Genomic DNA, 20,202 nt, shown 5'->3' on the forward strand with positions numbered 1-20,202 from the left:
GGGGAAAGGAAGGGCTGTCATTGTCCCAGGGTGAGTAATCAATCTTGGCAGGTGATAAATAATGGTTCGGCAAGCTCAGCAGAAAGATAATCCGCAGGCCTGGGGGAGAGCTCGGCTAATGCAGGAAACCTCGCAGTTTCTAGGCAACCCACTAAAAAGAACTTTTTTTTTTCTTTTTTGAGACGGAGTCTCACTCTGTGGCCAGGCTGGAGTGCAGAGGCATGATCTCGTCTCACTGCAACTTCCTCCTCCCCTGTACAAGCAATTCCCCTGCCTGAGCCTCCCAAGAAGCTGGGACTACAGGCACATGGCACTACGCCTGGCTAATTTTCTGTATTTTAGTAGAGATGGGGTTTCACCATATTGGCCAGGATGGTCTCGAACTCCTGACCCTGTGATCTGCCTGCCTCGGTCTCCCAAAGTGCTGGGATTACAGGCATGAGCCACTGCACCCAGCCAGAACTATTTTTCTTTTGAGGAAAAAACAGGTTAGAATCTCTCTCCCACCCCCAGCTTGGGGCTACAGTTCTTATTTGATTTCTGCTTTGTTCTTCATTTCCTGGGACAAATGTTGAACTTGTAGAATTTGGAGGAAAGGGACACACAGGCACATGTACACATGCCTATTCATTCTCTCTAAATACAAATGAATAGGAATGTTTTTGATCTAAAGTTTAACTCACAGATGCCGTCCAGGAGCAGTAAGAGTGAGGAGAAGCCTAGAAGTGCTGCCTTTGAGGTTGATGCAGGGAAACTGCAAAATTGCAAGGCTGTGTCGGTGGAACTGGGGCACACAGGAGGACCAGGATGGCCCTGGGGGTCCCACTGTGCAGGGTTACTTCACCTGCCACGGACCCAGAGAGAAACAAAATGTCTAGGCTCCCTGTCCCGTTCCAGTCCCACTTCTGGCCACCAGTCACACATCTAAGAAATCTGCTTTCTGGGAAGAGGGCAATCCTCATGAAGCCCCTCGGCTGGATCCCCAGGCCTTCAGCCAGGAATCCAGCCCAGGAGAGTCCTTGGCACATCCCCTCCCTCGCACCAAAGCCTCAGACCCACGGTAGGACTCTGATGTCTAGAAATGTCTTCCCTTGCAGGCTGTGTTCCATCAAACAATTCAGAGGTGACAACGTCACACCTTCAATGGTCTGCACTGGTTTAAAATGAGATCTTTGGGTGGCAAAGGTAGGTTGACCAGAAATTCAGAACCTTCCAGAAAACTGGACTCCTCTACTCCCATGTACACAGTGCTGCTCTCAGAACATCGTTTGTGGGTCATATTTTCAAAGAGAGGCAGACAGAAGAGAACATATTCAGAGGATTGGGAACATATGGTGAGGAACTCCAGTCCAGGCCATGCAAGGAAGCAGCTGAGGGACCGGGCCTGTTGCACTTGGAGGGAGGACGTCGCTGGTATGCTGCAGGACTGTCCGAATAGCTGAAGGGCTGTCGCACAGAGTGGTTAGGTTGGGGTTTGTGTTTCTATCATCAAAGGGCAAAACTGAGGCCAAAGGGAGGAAGTCAGAGAGGGGCAAGTTTCTTTTCAGATAAATCAAGGCTGATTTAACTGGGTCAGGCTGGGTAGGGGGAAGTTTGTGAGTTCCCAGGTACTAGGCATTCTAAACACAGGTTACAGCATCTCTTGTCCAGGGTGTTGTGAATGGGACTTGTGTATTGGCTAGGGTTGGAGTAGACAAGCTTTAAAAGTTACTTCAGACTGTTAAGATTTATATTCATTAAGGTAATACTAGTTACCAAAATAGCTAAGTCCCACATTTCAGGGGCTGAACACAACAAAGTTTATTCCTCATCAAGTCAGAGCCCCACATGGGCATAATGTCCATGGCTGGAACCATGACTCCCTCCCTACTGTGGCTCTGCGTTCCCCCAGGTCTTCACATCCAGCCAGCAGATGGGATTGAAAGGGCCAGAGCTATGGAGAGCCACGTAGGAGTTTTTATGGTCCAGGTCTGGAAGTGGCATATGCCGTTTCTACCCACATTCTATGGGTGGAACTCAGTCCATATCTAAGTGCGGGGAAGTCTGGAAATGTAATGTAGCTATGGCACAGTGAGGAGAGGAAAGAGGTCTTGGTGAATACATAGACGTTTCTGCCACAAATGCAGGGGCACATTCATTCAGGATAGGCCTGTGCCAAAAGAGATGAGAGTTTTGCAAGAACCTATGAGGTCACCTGTGTCGGTCAGCCCTTGTAATTGACAGTAGGGAGCTGAAGAGGCCGCCTTCTTCCAGAAATGGTCTGGGGGCCAGGCATGATAAAGCTTCACCTAGCATGTCTCGGGAAGTCCTCTATAGACACTGCCTAGAAATGTGAATATAAGCTCATCCTGCATCATCAGAAGTGAGTGTTTTTTGGACGAGAATGGAATTGTAACTATGGAAGTGTACTGAAGAATGGAAAGGGTTGGTTTAGGACAACAAAAAGTGTCCATATTATCCTGCTCTACAGTGTGGACTGATTGGAATTAGGATTCTCTTAGGTAAACATGTTTCTTCTGCCACCGTGTTAAACACCCAGGAGGTCTTCAGCTGAAACTGCTTTGTCGTTGCAGGTACTGACGTTGTGCAGTGGCTCATGAAGAACCTTTCCATTGAGGACCCAGGTACTTGACCTTTGACCCTGCCCTTCTCTCCCCTGGTATCAGTAAACATCCCATAACCAAGTTCCGGACTAGATTCTCCCACCCTCCTGAGAGCCGGTCTTGTAAATGTGAGTCCCAAGATGTGGACTCACTCTATTTACAAATAAAATGAATTTATTTTCTCCTGAATATTTGTCTGTAAATTGAAATCACGCCTTGAGGAAATGAGCAACTATTTAGAATGCCAAAGAGCCCAGTACAATAATGTGTGTGAAATGAGTTGAATTCTCGTTAGCTGCAGCAATTAAAGATAAGTTGTAGCACTGTCACTGAACAGCCTTCTAGAGCCAGCTCTTAAAATTAGATTGCCTGATCCACAATTAAGATGTTTAATTATTTGCTAAGACTCCCTCTGTTTTCTGCTTCTGCAAGAAGTGAAGGAATGATGTTTTTTTCAACTTTAATTGTGCATTTCAATTAGGAAGTCCTTACCAGGAAAACGACAACAAAACCCTGGCCAATAAAACAATTTCCAAATCTGTCCTCCCACCAGAAAATAGGCAGTAAAATTTATTTTCACAGCGTAATTAGGAAATGGGAGGGGGGAGGGTGTTCCAGAAAAATAAAAATTCAAGATAAGTAAAGCTTATTCCCCTGTGCTATTAGTTAATACTTTTCTGAATTTATTACATACTCCTTCGCCTTGATTAAGTGAGTATTCTTGATGCCTGAAGGTCACATTTATAAAGATCCACTAATACACTCTGATGTTCTTAATGGACATTGGCGTGATTAAACTTATCTGCCCCAAATTAAATGGCCCCGAACCACAATGCTTTTTGAAGATTTTTTTCAAGTACCCATTCTGGATCTGTGACCTTCAGCTGTGATTTCCTGCGGGAATCAGTGTGTCAGCTTGGCACTCCTGTGTTTTAACCCAACATGTCTAATCTACTGTTGACTGCAAAACAATACAGTTTCTATGCAGTTTAATTATATACAGTTGTTAGAACTCTAAGTGCCAGAAAAGCAGATCATTCATAGAAGTGACCTGAGTCTTTTCACCCGCTTCATTAGTGGCTACGCTCACAACTAGCGAAAATTCTTAACTGTAGTCAAGTTCTTGATTCACGGGGGAAAAACTATAAATGCTAACCCTATGTAAGGGATAGAACCCAAAGCAACTCCCTATATGTTGTCCCTGATGCAGCCTGGACCTCTGAGTCCTCTGGAAAGCCTGGACTGGATCAGCATCTACCTGTTTAGTTACATGTATTTAAAGTCAGTATTTCCTGTGATTATAATGCTAAACTAAGGAATGTATTTCCTCATGGCCGCCTTTTCTCTTCCAAGAGCACTGGTTTCTTTGCCTCCTAAAATAATCATTGTGTTCCTGACATATATTTTATTATTACTATAATGAGAATCCTAAATTGGCTAGCAGTATGTGAGAATGAGCTTCAGGAATCCTCCAGCCCTGGCGTGAGAAGCTTCTGTGAAGGATCCTGAATGATGAGAGTTATTTCTATGAAAATCTGTTATACTCTGATGCCCTTGGGAAGACACTATGGTATTGGGGCCTGTTTGGGCTTCTGAGAAGTGGCTGAGGAGGAGCGGAGCTAAGAACAATTTGTCAACTGGGAATAGAAGCGGGGAGATGAGGCAAACCAAGGCCTTGGGAAACAGCCAGATCCAGCGTCTGCCCCTCTCTTGTTTCTTCTTCCCATCAGCCAGTTTCCTGTGGTTATTTTTTGTTTTTTGAGGCAGGGTCTCACTCTGTCACCCAGGCTAGAGTGCAGTGGCATGAGCATAGCTCACTGCAGCCTTGACCTCCCTGGCTATCTTCCAGCTCAGTCTCCCGAGTAGCTGGGACTACAGGCTCGTACCATCACACCCAGCTAATTTTTTGTTTTATTTTTTGTAGAGATGGGGATCTCACTGTGTTATCTTGAACTCCTGACCTCAAACAATTCTTCTGCTTTGGCCTCCCAAAGTGCTTGGATTACAGGTGTGAGACACCGCACCTGGCCCCATTGCCAATGTCTAAGCAAAAACATTTTTGCTCAGAGAATGAAGGTAGAGTCTTAGCTCCAAGACTGGTGGCATGAAAGTCACCTTCCTACAGGATTTTGTTCTTTCTCCTATGGGGAAGGAGCAGCTGCTGATGATGAAACTTCTGTTCTAGCTGGACTCATGGTTCTTGAAGCTTATAGACTTTAAAAAGCAAACTGGCCAGACATGGTAGCTCATGCCTGTAATCCCAGCTCTTTGGGAGGCTGAGCTGGGAGGATTCCTTGAGCCCAGGAGTTCAAGACCAGCCTGAGAAAGATGGCAAGACCCTACCTCTACAAAAAAATGTAAAAATAAAAGACATTAGACAGATGTGGTGGCATGTGCCTGTGGTTCCAGCTACCTGGGAGGCTGGGGCAGAAGTATCACTTGAACCCAGGAGTTCAAGGCTGCGATGAGCTGTGATCGTGCCACTGCACTCCAGCCTTGGTGACAGAGTGAGACCTGTCTCTGAAAAAAAAAATAATAATAATAGCAAATTTGTCATCACGAAGTAAGTAAAATAAAACTCCATTCATTCTAATTCCACCAGTTACATGTATGTTTCTTTCAAAGGAGAATAGGTGGTTCTTAATAAGCAAAACATTGCATTGTATTCAACTTCTTGAAAAATTTGCAAGTAAAGCCAAAACAAACTACTTTAAAAAGTCAGAGCTCATGAAATTAATAATTGCTAGAGACTCCCTGAGCACATTAACAATTTCCATGTCCAAAAATTAGTCTTAACCTGTAACACTACTTTTGGATTTGTGAAAGATTACTTTTTGTGGTAGAAGCATTGAGGTTTGTTATTTTTTCTTAGCTCTGCTCAGGATAAATCTAAATTCTTAACCTTTTTTTAAAAAATTTCTTAATTGAGACAGAGTCTTGCTATGTTGCTCAGGCTGTTCTCAAACTCCTGAGCTCAAGCAATCCGCCTACCTCGGCTTCCCAGAGTGCTGGGATTACAGGCCTGAGCTACCATGCCCAACTTATATTCTCAACTTTCTATGTGCATCTATTTATGGCTGGTGCTAAAGGAACAAAGGAACAGATTGATTGTGGCAAAAATATAAGTATTTCTATCAGGTTGGCCTCTCTCTGTCACTGCCCACACAGTGTCCCTCCTCTAATTTTCAAAGGAAGTGAGGCTTTCCTCTCTGTCCATAAGAGAAGGGTAACACCCCTCTCATCCCTGATGGGACTGTCATACTGGGGAACGCAGTGGGAGTCCTATGTCTCTATGGGTAGTGAGGCTGCATTCTTACTGCTGGGGATGATGAAACTGATATGAATCAGAGCTGCCAGCACTTATGGAGTATTTGACCTGTACCAGACACTGCTAATAACTTCAGGTGAAATATCTCACTTGGTTAAATACAGGTTCATCTATGCCAGAATTTATGCCCTTGACCCTGAAGCCAGACTTTCTTCTGAAGGTCAGGGTGGAGAGAGGTGAAGCAATGTCAGACTCTCGGAGGTGGGATTCACACAAGTCCCAGACACACAGTGGCCCTTTCCAGCCATTGGCATCTCCCCTCCTCACCCCCACACTGAGCAAGGGTAATCATGTCATCAACACAGTCATCTGGGGGTGATGACAGTTGACTTCTGATCTCCCAGCTTAATTTTCAGCCAAATAATCTGCTTCCTAATTCCTTCTCTCTATATGCACTGTTCTTACAGTTGAAGCAATACACTTGGGAAGCCTTATCGCTGCCCAGGGCTACATCTTTCCAATCTCGGACCATGTTCTCACCATGAAGGATGATGGTACCTTTTATCGTTTCCAGGTAAGCCTGCTAGCTGCTCCTCCTGAAGAACCTTTTCTTCTCAACATCATCTGATCTCAGCTTAGAACTACAAAGAAACCTAGAGATATTTGAGGGAGTAACCCTCACTCCTCATCAGCACTGGGAAAGCCAAGAGAACTTTCGTCTGGACCATTGGGTGACCCACTTAGAGAATAGTAAAAGGCTGTCATTGAGAGCCTACCATGCCCTGGGCCTTAGTCCCTTTGGGCTGCTACAACAAAATACCATAAACTGGGTATCTTATAAACAAAAATATTTTACTACTCATGGTTCTGGAGGTTGGCAAGTCCAAGACCAAGGTGCCGGCAGATTTGGTGTCTGGTGAGGGCCTGCTGTCTGGCTCATAGAAGGTACCTTCTAGCTGCATCCCCACAGGGCAGACAGGACCTGGAGCTTATATCAGGCCTCTTTTATAAGGGCACTAATCTCACCTGTGAGGACTTCAAAGGCCTCACCTCCCAGTACCATCACCTTGGGGATTAGGATTTCAACATGTGAATTTGAGGGGGACGCAGACATTCAGACCATCGTAGACACTTTGTACAGATTTCCTCATTTATTCTGAAAAGCACACTTTAGGGGGTAAATATCACCCATTTTACAGATAAGAAAACTGAAGTGCTCACAGAATTAAAGTGTCATTTAGTAAATCCAGGAGCACCCTTAATTTGAACCTAAGTGAGCCTGATAGCACAGACCTTGATCTTTCTACTGTCTCATGCTGCCTTCTCCGGAGTGAAGTTTCTATTTGCTACCTAATCACCCTCCCCACCCATTTTACATTCCTTCTCCCAGATCCTTCCCTAGAGGTAATGAGGGCAGAGGATACGGGGTTGAGTGAAGGTCTAACCAAAGGGTTTGGGAGAAGAGTTCTTCAGACTAGGTTAAAGGGAGAAAAGGAACATGGGCTTAGGTGCCCAGTAAGTAGTGCCAGCCTGACTTTTGTACTTAGACCTCTATTGTCTCAGGATAAGAATATATTTCCCTGTAAACAAAACTTCTCATTTTTGCATTTGTTTTGCTTACCTTACATTTTATTTGTCAATGCCTAGATTAAAATGTTGACTCACTTCAGCTGCATTAGAGAAGAGGAGAGCATTGTGGGGAAGCATCAGCAAGAAGGAGTTGGGGGAGAGCCTGCCATCAGGGAGGCTCCTCCCTGGATGTGGGAGGGAAGTGCAGGCATGGCACACCTATGAGCCCTGACACCCATGCTCCTTTGCAGGCTCCGTACTTCTGGCCTTCGAACTGCTGGGAACCTGAAAACACTGACTATGGTGAGAACTGAAGCCACAGCCCACACTGTGTGTCACTTCTGGGTGTGCAGAAGACAAATGCTTGGTGTGGGCAACTGTGGTACATGGGCAGGAGGGTCCTTTCTGCTTAGTGCTTTCTCATATTGTTGCTTTATAACAAATTTTCTATTCCACATAACAGAGGAAGGCCCAGCTCACTGAAAGGTGTAGTCCTTGGAGGGGAAGCAGGAGAGGGAAGAAAAATCTTATCAAGGGTGGTCAGTATGTTCATCTTGGGGCCATGGAGAACCAGGATCCACAGCAACACTATGGGATGGTGACTTTTAATTGTTCTTTCCAGGGATAGGGCTTCAGGGAGGGCTGGATCAAGGGGCTACCTCTTCCTGGCCCTTTCTGTTCTCACAGACTTGTCAAAACTTACTAAGAACCTTTTGGTGTTCTTGATAGTTGCAATGTAGAAAAAGGAGAGAGACCAGAGACAGGTATACAGAAGTCATCCTGGACTAGGAAAATAAAGAGTGAGTGAAGCTGGGAGTTCTCTCTCTCCAGACGGGGATCTACAAGACTTCTTCTGCCACATACTCTCAATGGAGATTATTTAATATTCCTATATGCCAGTTCTCTGCAGAAGTTATATTATCACTGTGCTTAAGAGAAAGAACCTGAGGCCCAGAGAGGCCACACCCTCACACTACCACATTGTCTGAATGCTCCCTTGATTGTAAGCCTCAAGGGCAGAGGCTGGTCCAGCTTGTGCATTCTCATATCTCCAGTGCATAGCCCATGTATGAGGCAGAGTTAGTGCTCAGTAAATATCCACTGACAGTTCTGGTTCTTTATTGAAGGTGATCAACAGACACTCACTAGAGGGAGCAGAACTCAAACTCAGATCTGAGTGGCTCCAAAACCCATGCTTCTTTCACGGTCCTGTACGTGACATGACTGAAGGTTGTAGCAGCAGCACTGCCCCTTTGCATGCATCATTGCTGCTGACTCAGCTGCTGTGGCAGTCTGGTCTGTGGCTCTCCTGGGGACTGGGACACTCAATGAGTCCTGCAGCTTCTTTGCAGAATTGTTTAAGACAGGAAGGCAGATGCAGCTGTGATGAGCGGGAGGGAGATGTGCAGCTAGGTGGTGATCAGGGGAGCCTGTCTGGGAGACCACTGGGTTAAGATACAACCTTGGAGTCACATGTTCAAGCAAGAGGAAACTGACAACAGGGAGCCAACCTGAGGATGAAATACCAGTGAGCTGTTACCTACTAAGGCTGGAGTTGTTCCATGGCCAAGTGTGGAGGACATCAGTCATGCAGAAGGGCAGGCCCTGGGGCTGTCTGCTTGGCTATCCACAGGCCACCGTGGGCCCTCTGACACTGTGCTGCACCCTGACCAATGTGATAAGTGGATCCAGGAAGGCTTCCGGCTGCAAGCGAGAGCTGCATTTGACTGCTCATGAAACTAGTGCTTCTGAGGCTGAAAAGACTGCTCATGAAAGCCCAACTTGGAATTTGAGTAATTATAGCTCAGTTCCATGCAGCAACGTGTGCCCTTGTAAATGTGAAAACCACTATTTTTCCAGGCAGTGGAGAGGGTGGGAGGATGGTCAGACCAGATACCTGGACCCAAGTAAGATTAAAATATTTTCTTCCACAAAGCTTAGGCCATCTTATGCTGAGCACTAAAGGGCATCAGCGCCCTGTGTCTACAGGTGTTCTTCATTTCATAATTTTAATTGTGCATCATGAACAGGGAGAGAAATGACAGTTTGTTTCAGGCTCTCACTAAAGAAAAATTATTTTAAATTCCTGTGCCTCAATTATGGCAAATCAGAGGGAGAAATCAAGGTTCAGGATGCAGAAGCGTTCACCAGGGGCCAGGCATGGTGGTACATACCTGTAATCCCAGGGACTCGGGAGGCTGAGATGGGAGGATCACTTGAACCCAGGAGTTCAAGGCTGCAGTGAGCCATGATTGTGCCACTGCACTCCAGCCTGGGTGACAGAGGAAGACCCTGTCTCCAAAACAAAGAAAAACCAGTACTCCCCAGGGTTTCCAAAGCAGTTTAGTTACAAAATCAGGATGTATTTACCAAGAGAGAATCCAGCACAGTGAGCCCCCAGGATCAACCAGTTCCCCTAGCTGGGTGATCTTGGCAAATGACTTAACCTCTCTGTGCCTCAGAGACCTCATGTTAAGATTAAAGTAGTAACAGCACTTGTCTCCTAGTGTTGTTTTGTTAGGATTAAATGAAACACATGTAAGGTTCTCTGAGTTAATACGGGGTGGTGGTTGGTATCACTACTGGGGTGAGGTTAGTATTATTGCCACTGGGATGCTGGTTGATGTTATTATGACTGAGGTGAACCTCACCAGGAAGCATGTGAAACTGAAGCTAAGAATTCAATATAGTATGATTTAGACTGATGAAGTACCGGACACTTTCATTCAATCGACAAATATTTACTGGTCCCCACTCTGTCAAATTCTATGTCGGAGATTTGAATAAGTCACAGCCTTTCCCTGCAAGCATCCCAGGCTGGGAGAGGCAGCATGATGCAGGGAAGAAAGGCATGGTGAGGATCTGGCTTGAGTATTCAGAGGTTTTATGTGATGAATGATTGAGAAGGCTGAATAGCTTGGGAGGGGTGGGTTTATAAAAAGGCCCTGGCCGTCAAGGAGAGACGTTTAGAATGGAGTCAGCAGTTTGAGGAAGCTATTGTGGGTCCCCAACAATGAACACACTTTCCCAAGTTTTTTCCCAACTTGGGAAGAAATTGGTTCATCTATAAGATGGGGGTAATAACAGAACCCACCTCGTAGATTTGTTATGAGGATTAAGTAAGCGGACTGTGGGGGATCAAGCAAGCGGACTGTGGGGGATCAAGCAAGCGGACTGTGGGGGATCAAGCAAGCGGACTGTGGGGGATCAAGCAAGCGGACTGTGGGGGATCAAGCAAGCGGACTGTGGGGGATCAAGCGAGTGGACTGTGGGGATCAAGCGAGTGGACTGTGGGGGATCAAGCGAGTGGACTGTGGGGGATCAAGTGAGTGGAGTGTGGGGGATCAAGCAAGGGGACTGTGGGGGATCAAGCAAGGGGACTGTGGGGGATCAAGCAAGGGGACTGTGGGGGATCAAGCTGCTACAATGGTGACCCTCTCACCAGGAAGCATGTGAAACTGAAGCTAAGAATTCAATATAGTATGATTTAGACTGATGAAGTACCGGACACTTTCAATCGACAACCATTTACTGGTCCCCACTCTGTCAAATTCTATGTCGGAGATTGAAAAATCACCATTGTACTGTGGGGGATCAAGCAAGGGGACTGTGGGGGATCAAGCGAGTAGACTGTGGAGGATGAAGTAAGGGCTGTGACTTAGTCAAATAGTCCCTGATATTCAGTGGGCTCAATGGAAGCAGTAGCTGCTACAATGGTGATTTTTCCAGCACCTAAAACAATACTTGGCCCATAGGAGACACTCAGTACATTTTTGAATGAGTGACTGAGTAAATGGATTGGTGAATATCATAGAGAAAACTCTGCACTGGGCCTCAATTCTAATTCCATCTCCATCACTAACTAGCCCTTGAGTCCATCACTTCACTTCTCTGGGCCTCTAGCTTCCCCATCTGTAAATGAGGGGCCTGTACTTCATGGTTGCCAAGGTTACCTCCAGTGCTAAAATGCTGTAATTCTAAAAAGTCATCAGAGAGTATGAAGAAAATAGAGAAATAAGTGAGTTATAGGTTCCCTAGTTTAGGAGATTGAGGTACATAATGATGTTGCTAGTAAAGGCAGAAAGTACAGAAAGGGGTCAGTTTCTTCAGTACATTGAAATTCGATAAGCTCAATTTTTTTAAAGAAATTCAATAGCACATATAATGCATGAATCTGTTCCCTTTATACAATTTTTAAATATGTTCCACTTTTGTTTGGTGACACATGGTGAACTTGAGATGGCAGTGGATTTGTCTAAGTGAGATATGAGATATAGGTAAGGGTGCAATGCCAGATGTAAGGACAAGGAAATATAAATTTTTTGGTAAGAAATTAAATATCCAAGAGAAACCAGTATCTGAGCTTAAGACAGTTCCTCCAGATGCCCTCTTGTAGGGCTGACTGTTGTCACCAGTAGTCACTAGAGTTGGTTGGAAGTTAGAGCAAGCCCTGGTGAAGGCACTCTGGGATGCAGACAAGCCCCAGGGAGTTCTGTGCCAAGAACAGCCACATCCCACCTTCCTTGTTGTGGTGAAAAGATTTCTTGTGTGACTTTAGGCACAGGGACATTAGCTAGTAGCATGTGACCCTGTGACTCATGGCCATCAGGAGTGACCCCAGCTCTGCATTCCATGTATAATACCTCACTTCACAACCCCCCTGCCCCATTTTGACCCAGCTGTCCCCTTTGGACATTTCTTGGGATGACTCTGCCTGCATAAAACCCATAGTCAAATCCGGGTTAGCCTTTTCTGAGTTTTACATTCGGCAAATGCAAAATACTGTCCAGGGCAGCATTGTCAAAGCAGCTGCCACCTCCAGTGACCTGCACTGCTCAAAGGTAATCAAGACCTGGCCCAGTGGGGCTGGTGACATGTCAAGCTTCCTGCCTGAGGTTGTCCCTAATTCTGCCAGGACTCCAAGAGACTGAAGGAGGTACTTTGTGATAGATCAGACACCCCTTTATCAGACCCAGTGAAGCACTATAGCTGCTTCGTTCATTGGAAAAGTTGGTAAGTAGAAAATAATTTTTAAAATGACATATGTACACCTTAAAGCACCTCATGGAAGGGTAAGATATACAAAGGAACACTCATCTGACAGCCTTGTGAGGTAGGACCACAGTGTCCTCTTTGATTATGAGCTGAATGATTTTAGTTTCTTAAATCAACCACACTCAAAATAAACTACACTGTTTTGGTGTCTTTAAAGTGCATCAAGAATGTAAAGACATTTTTGTAGTCTTTTGTACATTGGCCCCTCCTAGATTTTTATTATTTTTCTTCCTTTTTCCAGTTATCTCACCTGTATCAAATTCACCAGTGACTGTCTTAGCTGACTCTCCTTCATTAAATTGTTCCAGATCATTCAACTGAGTTTTCATAGAAGCAACACTCTCTCTCTTTGCACATTAGTTTCATTGACACATGTAATATTTAGTGAACTTGTGTGATTCAAATAACAGATGTGCCTGACATAAGCAGATTTGGGAACAACCACAACTGACTCTTATGAGCATACAATTTGCCAGAAGTGTGGGCATGCCAGAGGGTAGGCTGCCAGCTTCCAGGCTCCAAAATGTCATAGGTATCAGTAAATTTTTCAGAACAAATGAAAGAAGTAGATTGATCCAGCAAAGAGTTGACTAGAGATCTCTTAGTAAAGAGATCTTGTTGTCCAACAACAAAATGATCACAGGTTCTCTCTGGCACTCCCTCTTGATCATTCTGTTGTTCATTTATTTATGCCATTCATCTACTGGTTTCCCTGGATTGTTCCACTTGGCTCTGGAGAAGGAGGAAGACATTGAAGAAGGAAAGGTAGGGAGAAGTGATGATGAAGGCCACGTTTGAGGACGAAACAGGGAAACCACGGGCCAAAAACCTTTCCTTAGCCTGGGTTGAGAGACCTAAATTGTCTTCCCTTTCCATAGCCTTTTTACTGTACCTGGCAAGACAGGCTCTGGTGCTAGGGACAGGGATGAAAGCTGAGCAGGACATAGCCTCTGCCTTTAAAGAGACTTCAGCCTAGAGCAGGGGACAGTCTAGTAAATACAGGATTTCAGTGCAATGGAATTTAGTTCCATGGTCGAGGATGTGTAGATGCTATCTGAAACACCAACCTGGGTCTTCAAAGATTAGTAGGAGGTTGCCAGATAGACAGAGGGAAGGAGAGAAGAGAGAAAGACCTTCCACAAAAAGGACGCATATACAAAGGAATGAATCTAAAAGAGTTTGGTGGCCTCCCAGTGCCTGCATGAGGGAGAAGAAGTTGACGAGATAAGCAGTGAGCGGATCATAAAGAACCATATTTGCCACCCTAATGAACCCAGCCTTATTTCTGAGGCCATTGAGGATTCAAGGCAAAGCTTATAGGCACAGGAGTAATGTGGTCATGTTTGTGAAATATCACTCCAAGTGAAGGATGTTCAGGGTGAAGCAGAGTAAGGAGGAAGAAGGGGAGTTGTCAGGATTGGAATATGGAGGAGTCTTCATCTGATCATGACTACAAAAAGATTTCTAGAGGTCAGGGGTCATGATGTCCACTTAGAAAACATATTTTTCCCAGGACAGTGCTGGGCACACAGCAAGGGTGGGCGGGCGGGATGGCTGGCTGGATGGATGGATGAATGGGTGAATGGATGGACAGATGGATGGATGTGCTTATAATTCCATTGTGCTGCTGGTTTTGTACATGTTGTCATTTCTTTTCTTCCCTTAGCCATCTATCTCTGTAAGAGGACAATGCAGAATAAAGCGAGGCTGGAACTGGCAGATTACGAAGCAGTAAGTATGATTATTTTCCAGGATATGAGAAGAGAGTAAAATCATATCTGTAGCTCCATCTAAGCTTATTTTTTTTCTTCTGTCCCGCTTTCATCCCTTTCAGACAGTGGAAAGGAAGGATCTATTTCTCCTCCTTTGTTCTCACCTCCTCTGACCATCACAATAAGATTGTATTTTTACATAAATAACTCTTAAAATTCAACAATAAAAAAATAAGCAGCTCAACTTAAAAATAGGCAAATGACTTAACAGATATTTTACCGAAGAGGACACAAGGATGATAAATAAGCCCATTAAAAGATGTTCAATATTATTAGCCATTTAGGAAATGCAGATTAAATCCATGGTGAGATACCATTATATACCTATTAGAATGGCCAAAATAAATGATGATACCAAGTGATGATGAGGATGTTGAACAACTGTAACTCTCCTGCATTGCTAAGGAGATAGCAATGGTACAACCACTCTAGAAAATTGTTTGGCAGCTTCTTATAAAGTTGAACAACACTTACCATATAACCAAGTAATCCCACTTCTATATACATACCCTAGAGAAATCAGAACTCATGTTCACACAAACACCTATAAACTAATGTTCACACAAGCTTAATCTGTGATAACCAAAAACTGAAAACAACCCAAATGCACTTTAACAGTTGAATGGTTAAGCTAACTGTGGTACATCCATACAATAGAATACTACTCTGCAGTAAAAAAGAATGAACTATTGATACACACAACCAGTTGAATGAGTACCAAGAACATTATGTTGGGTGAAAGAAACCAATCTCAAGCCAGCCATTCCATTTGTTGGACATTCTTGAAAAGATAAAACTATCATGATGAAAAGCAGATCAACGATTGCTAGGGCTTATGGATGGGGTAGGGGATTTTTGGAAGGTGATGGAACTGTTCTGTATCCTGATTGTGGTGGTGGTTGTATGAATCTATACATGTGTTAAAATTTAGATAATTGTACAGAAGGAAAAAAGTCAAATTTACTACATAATAATATTTTAAATCAAAATTTTAAATTGCATCTTTATACCCACTCCCCTCTCCTTAGTAACAGAGGCAGAATCTAAGGGTAAAATTCAATTGAGAAAGTAAGACAAGATGTATGTCACATGAGGTATCTACTTCCCAGCTTTCTTACCTTTCCCCTCTATCGTCCTTCATAAGATGGGACTTCTTGCAAAAATTAGAGGCCCCACCATCAAACTTGGGTCCATTCCCATTTGACAGAGCCCAGAAACCAAAGCACTTGAAAACTCATAGATCATTTACATTTTTTTTAAACTTTTGGTTGCAAAATTTTCCCCCAAAACTGAACTTTATGTAGGTCACAGAGAATGGGAGAAATTGCCTGAACTTTCTTGTACCTTCTACTTCCCTCTCCCTGTACGTCTTCCGAAGGATGTGCTGCTGAGCCGTGAATGACTGAAGGGCCAGCAGCTGTGGGAGGAGGGGCAACATTAAGGGCAGCAGAGAATCCTTCCCTGCATAGTCTAGCATTAACAGCATCTTCAGACCCACCCACCTCCAAAACCCCTCCTGCTTTCACTGCCTCAGTCTTTCAAAATGAGTGTGAGGCCCCACTCTGCCAGGCCTTACCTCTCCTTGGTTCATGTTCCCAAGCCTACCAAGCCAGCTGGGCCATCGCTCCCCTCTCTGCAGCCCAAGTATGAATGTACATGCCATTGGGGAGCAGGACCTGTGCGTGGCCCTTCACCTCTTTGATCCCACTGGCATTGTGGACCTGTGAATGGGGTACAGGGGGCAGAAGAGGAAGAAGCAGTGCAGCAGTTTGTCCAGAGCCTCAGGACCTGGATAGAGTTTGCATTATCAGATGATCATATGCTGGAACATTATAATCTCCCCAGATAAACCTTGGCCTGTTTGTTCTGTGGCTCTGGACACGCTGGGAGCCTGGTTGTGCCCCTGTCTGCCCCAATGTCCAGCAGTCACATCACCCTCCTTCAAAAGACTGCTGTTGTACTCTTTGTGCACCCAGTGCAAGTAGCTTTGACATGATGACGTTACTTCCTTAACACAACCTCGAGGAAAGGCCCAGACTGTAGAAGCCTGGGGCCCCTCCCTCCCATGTGTCTCTTCCCCATATTTTCAATGTTTTAGAGACAGGTCCCATACAGAAATCAGACAGCATCAACTCCTGCTGTATTTGATTCAATTTCTCTTATCTTGTCCCTTAATGTTCTGCTGTGGTATTTGTAAAGAATATGGCATTGAGGCCAGGTGTGGTGGCTCATGCCTATAATCCCCAAGGTGGGCAGATCACGAGGTCAGGAGATCGAGACCATCCTGGCTAACATGCTGAAACCCGTCTCTACTAAAAATACAAAAAATTAGCCAGGTGTGGCGGCACACGCCTGTAGTCCCAGCTACTCAGGAGGCTGAGGCAGGAGAATCCCTTGAACCTGGGAGGCGGAGGTTGTGAGCCAAGATCACGCCACTGCACTGCAGCCTGGGCAACAGAGCAAGACTCCGTCTCAAAAAAAAAAAAAAAAAAAACAAGGAATATGGCATTGAGATGTGCTCTCAGGTTGAAGTTCTGCACAAAAATGATTCAAAACCAAAACATTTTGCTCCCAGAATGCAATAATTTTTTATAAATTTTCTGATTACATATTCTTTTTATAAAAACAAAAATTCAAACAGCAAAGAAAGGAGAGAATATAACCCGTGACTTCCCCCCACCTAAGTTTTTTCTATGCATACATTTTTTTCTTTACAAAACTATATTAGAATCATACCATAAACATTATTGTGGCAGCTGCCTCTCTTTCCCCAGTCATTATACTGTAGGTATCTCAGGGTCCTTACCATGTCAGTAACTATAATCTACATTACTGTGTTTAATGGCTGCCTACAATTCTATACTACGACTGTGTCACAGTTGATTGACATTGAGGCACTACCAATTTTGCTTCCTGTGAGCAGTGGAAGAGTCAAAAAGACAGTTTTTTAGAACTACTTGTGCACCAAGCCTAGGTAATAACTGTGAGCTCATGTGTGGTACTCTCCAACTGAAGCTCCTTTTATATTAATAATCCATTAATGAGGGTAATCAATTAGTGTTGGCATGAGCTCTATGAAAATACATAGCATAATATGGGCTCCAGCCTTGCATTCATCAGAATTAGGAGGATCATTAGGGTGCCTGTCAAACTCCCCTCCTCACCGCCCATCCTCTTGTTCTATTAGGTAACTCTACAGACTTAGAGAAAATACTTTTATTTTTCTCTAATGCCAACCCTCAATGACTTTTCTTTCTGTTTTTGGCTTTTTCTTTCATGAACATCACAAACATAGACACTCTCTTTGCGCCACTTTTTTTTTTTTAGACGGAGTTTCACTCTTGTTGCCCAGGCTGCAGTGCAGTGGCCGGATCTCGGCTCACTGCAACCTCCCCGCCTCCCGGGTTCAAATGATTCTCCTCTCTCAGTCTCCCAAGTAGCTGGGATTACAGACACCTGCCACTACGCTGAACTAATTTTTGTAATTTTAGTAGAGACGGGGTTTCACCTTCAACGTTGACCAGGCTGGTCTCGAACTCCTGACCTCAGGTGATCCACCTGCTTCGGCCTTCCAAAGTGCTGGGATTACAGGTGTGAGCCACCGCACCCAGCCTCAGCCACTTTTGAATCCTGACATTAGAAAAAGCATGAAGGTCGGGTCCCCTTGGTTCTCCTTTCCTGTGACCTTCCCAGCTCCCCACTGGAAGACGAGTCCTGAGAAATCCAGCCTTGGTTTTGTGCCTAGAGATACCAACAGGTGGCAAAGACTCGTTGTTAATTCCCCAATAGCCACAGACAATTTTCCCTGTTTTCAGCAACCTTTGAAACAAGTGCTGTGTGAGTTGCATTCTTGTAAAACACATAAGAAGAGAGGAATCAGGTGAACCACAGAGACTTCAGACTTAATGGGTGTGTAAATGAATATTAATAGTTCAGCTCTGTACATCAGGGTCTGGTGCAAAATCAAATTGGATACATGTCCAGGGGATTTAAAGCAGGTCTTGCTATTCTGTTGGAAGTGACCAGAATGGATGGCTGCCTTATAATAAGCATAGGTGTCGATGTGCTAATTTACGATGATTAATGCCTTCTTGTTGATTTTCATTTCTCATTAGGAAAACTTAGCAAGACTCCAGAGGGCCTTTGCAAGGAAGTGGGAATTCATCTTTATGCAAGCAGAAGCACAAGTAAAGTAGGTGAACTTAATAGAGACCATTTCAGAGAGGAACAGACTCTGGAATTTGGAAATGGTGTGAAGGTGGGATTGTCAAAGTGAAGTTTCCAGATGGCGTTAGTATTTCTAATCTGGCATGAGGGCAACTGAGTAGAAATTAAGGTCAGGATGGATAAGTTTCACTTTCATAACCAACATTACTGTAAAACAATTTCAGAAATGTGTGTTTCCGCCGACAAGGGAGATCCTCCCAAAGGTAGAACTCTGGTTATAAGAAGGTGTATCTGTTTCCCCGAGAGATTTCCAGTTATTTTCTGTGCTCAAAGGCTGAAAGCCCGTTTTACTTGTTGGACTGGAGATTTTGTCTTCATAGGAAAACAAGTTGGAGTTTCAGGAAGAACAAGAAGTAGCCCGTGTCTTCTTCTCCCTGACAGGAGAGGAGTTAGAACCAATAGAAAAATAAGGCACAGAAGTCAGACAGTTGGAGTCCAAAATATCAGATTATTACATTAATTAAAAGCAAGAATAAGGCTGGGCACAGTGGCTAATGCCTGCAATCCCAGCACTTTGGGAAGCTGAGGCAGGCGAATCACCTGAAGTCAGGAGATGGAGACCAGCCTGACCAACATGGTGAAACCCCGTCTCTACTAAAAATACAGAATTAGCTAGGCATGGTGATACATCCCTGTAATCCCAGCTACTCAGGAGGCTGAGACAGGAGAATTGCTTGAACCAGGGAGGTGGAGGTTACAGTGAGTTGAGATTATGCCATTGCATTCCAGCCTGGGCAATAAAAGCAAAACTCCATCTCAAAACAAAACAAAACAAAAACAAAAAAACAAGATTATAAGGCATGACATTGGATATGTGGCCACAAGTGCAAATTAAACCTGCCCTTCCTGGATAAAGGTGTGTATCTATAGGCCTCCTCTCACCAGCGTCTCCACCCCACCCCACCAGGGCAGAGGTGACCCCTGTAAGTTTTCTGCACGCAGAGAGCAGCTATTCTGAGCACAGGCTGACCCAGATGGGGGCCGAGAGAGGGAGAGTCTGAACTTTCTCAATTTCTTCTTTCAAGTCTACCAATTAGTTAAGTCATTTTTCCTCCCCAAAGGACAAGAGATGAAAGGAAGAAAATAGTTGGAAGGGTTTTTCCCAGAATTTTTTCTCCTGGATACATAGTGGACATTTCTTCCTCTCTAAGGAAACATGAGGAATGGGTACTCTGCGTTCCCTACCCCACAAACATGGTTGTCAACCAGATCCATTTAATGCTGGGAAACAGAATGATTGGATCTGGATCTCCCCTGTCCTTCCCAGGGGTGATGTCTAGGTTAGCCAGGATGGTTAACAGGAGAAGTAGGACAGGAGCAGGAAAGGGATGCTGAGCTGGGAGACTAGGACTATGTTTCCTCTGGGTACCACTTGTATGTGAGCAGCCGCTGAGTCTTCAGAGCAACCCTCTCACATTCCTGAGTGGTGTTGCAGCCCATGGCCTGGAGCCGGGTCTCAGGCTGTGTGGGTGTAGACTCATCACAGCTATGGTCACAGTTGGAAGTGACCTGAGGCCATCTGGTGTAGTGGCCTGTACACTGCCATTGTTGTGACCCTACCCCGACAGTCTCTGCCTTTCTCCTGTCCATGATGCCAGCCACCTCCTGACCACCCAGCAGCCCCCGGGGTAGGTGGGTACCAGGCATTGGGTGCCCCCGAAGAGGTGAAGGTGGGAGAGTAGGTGAGATGGAGGCTGAGATTCAACTG

The 20,202-nt window shown here is 44.8% G+C and overlaps 1 protein-coding gene across 13 annotated transcripts in view; it reads left to right on the forward strand.

Annotated features, from left to right (window-relative positions):
• The window catches only part of RGS6 (regulator of G protein signaling 6), a 633,391-nt gene that overhangs the window by 518,489 nt on the left and 94,700 nt on the right, over positions 1-20,202 (forward strand). For all 13 annotated transcript variants that reach the window (XM_077937729.1, XM_077937733.1, XM_015144012.3 and 10 more), the window contains 5 exon segments: positions 2,574-2,624; positions 6,339-6,445; positions 7,692-7,743; positions 14,162-14,226; positions 18,383-18,459. In XM_077937729.1, the coding sequence (XP_077793855.1) occupies positions 2,574-2,624; positions 6,339-6,445; positions 7,692-7,743; positions 14,162-14,226; positions 18,383-18,459 (352 nt within the window).

Source organism: Macaca mulatta, chromosome 7 (assembly GCF_049350105.2).
Source record: "Macaca mulatta isolate MMU2019108-1 chromosome 7, T2T-MMU8v2.0, whole genome shotgun sequence".
Taxonomy (NCBI): Eukaryota; Metazoa; Chordata; class Mammalia; order Primates; family Cercopithecidae; genus Macaca; species Macaca mulatta.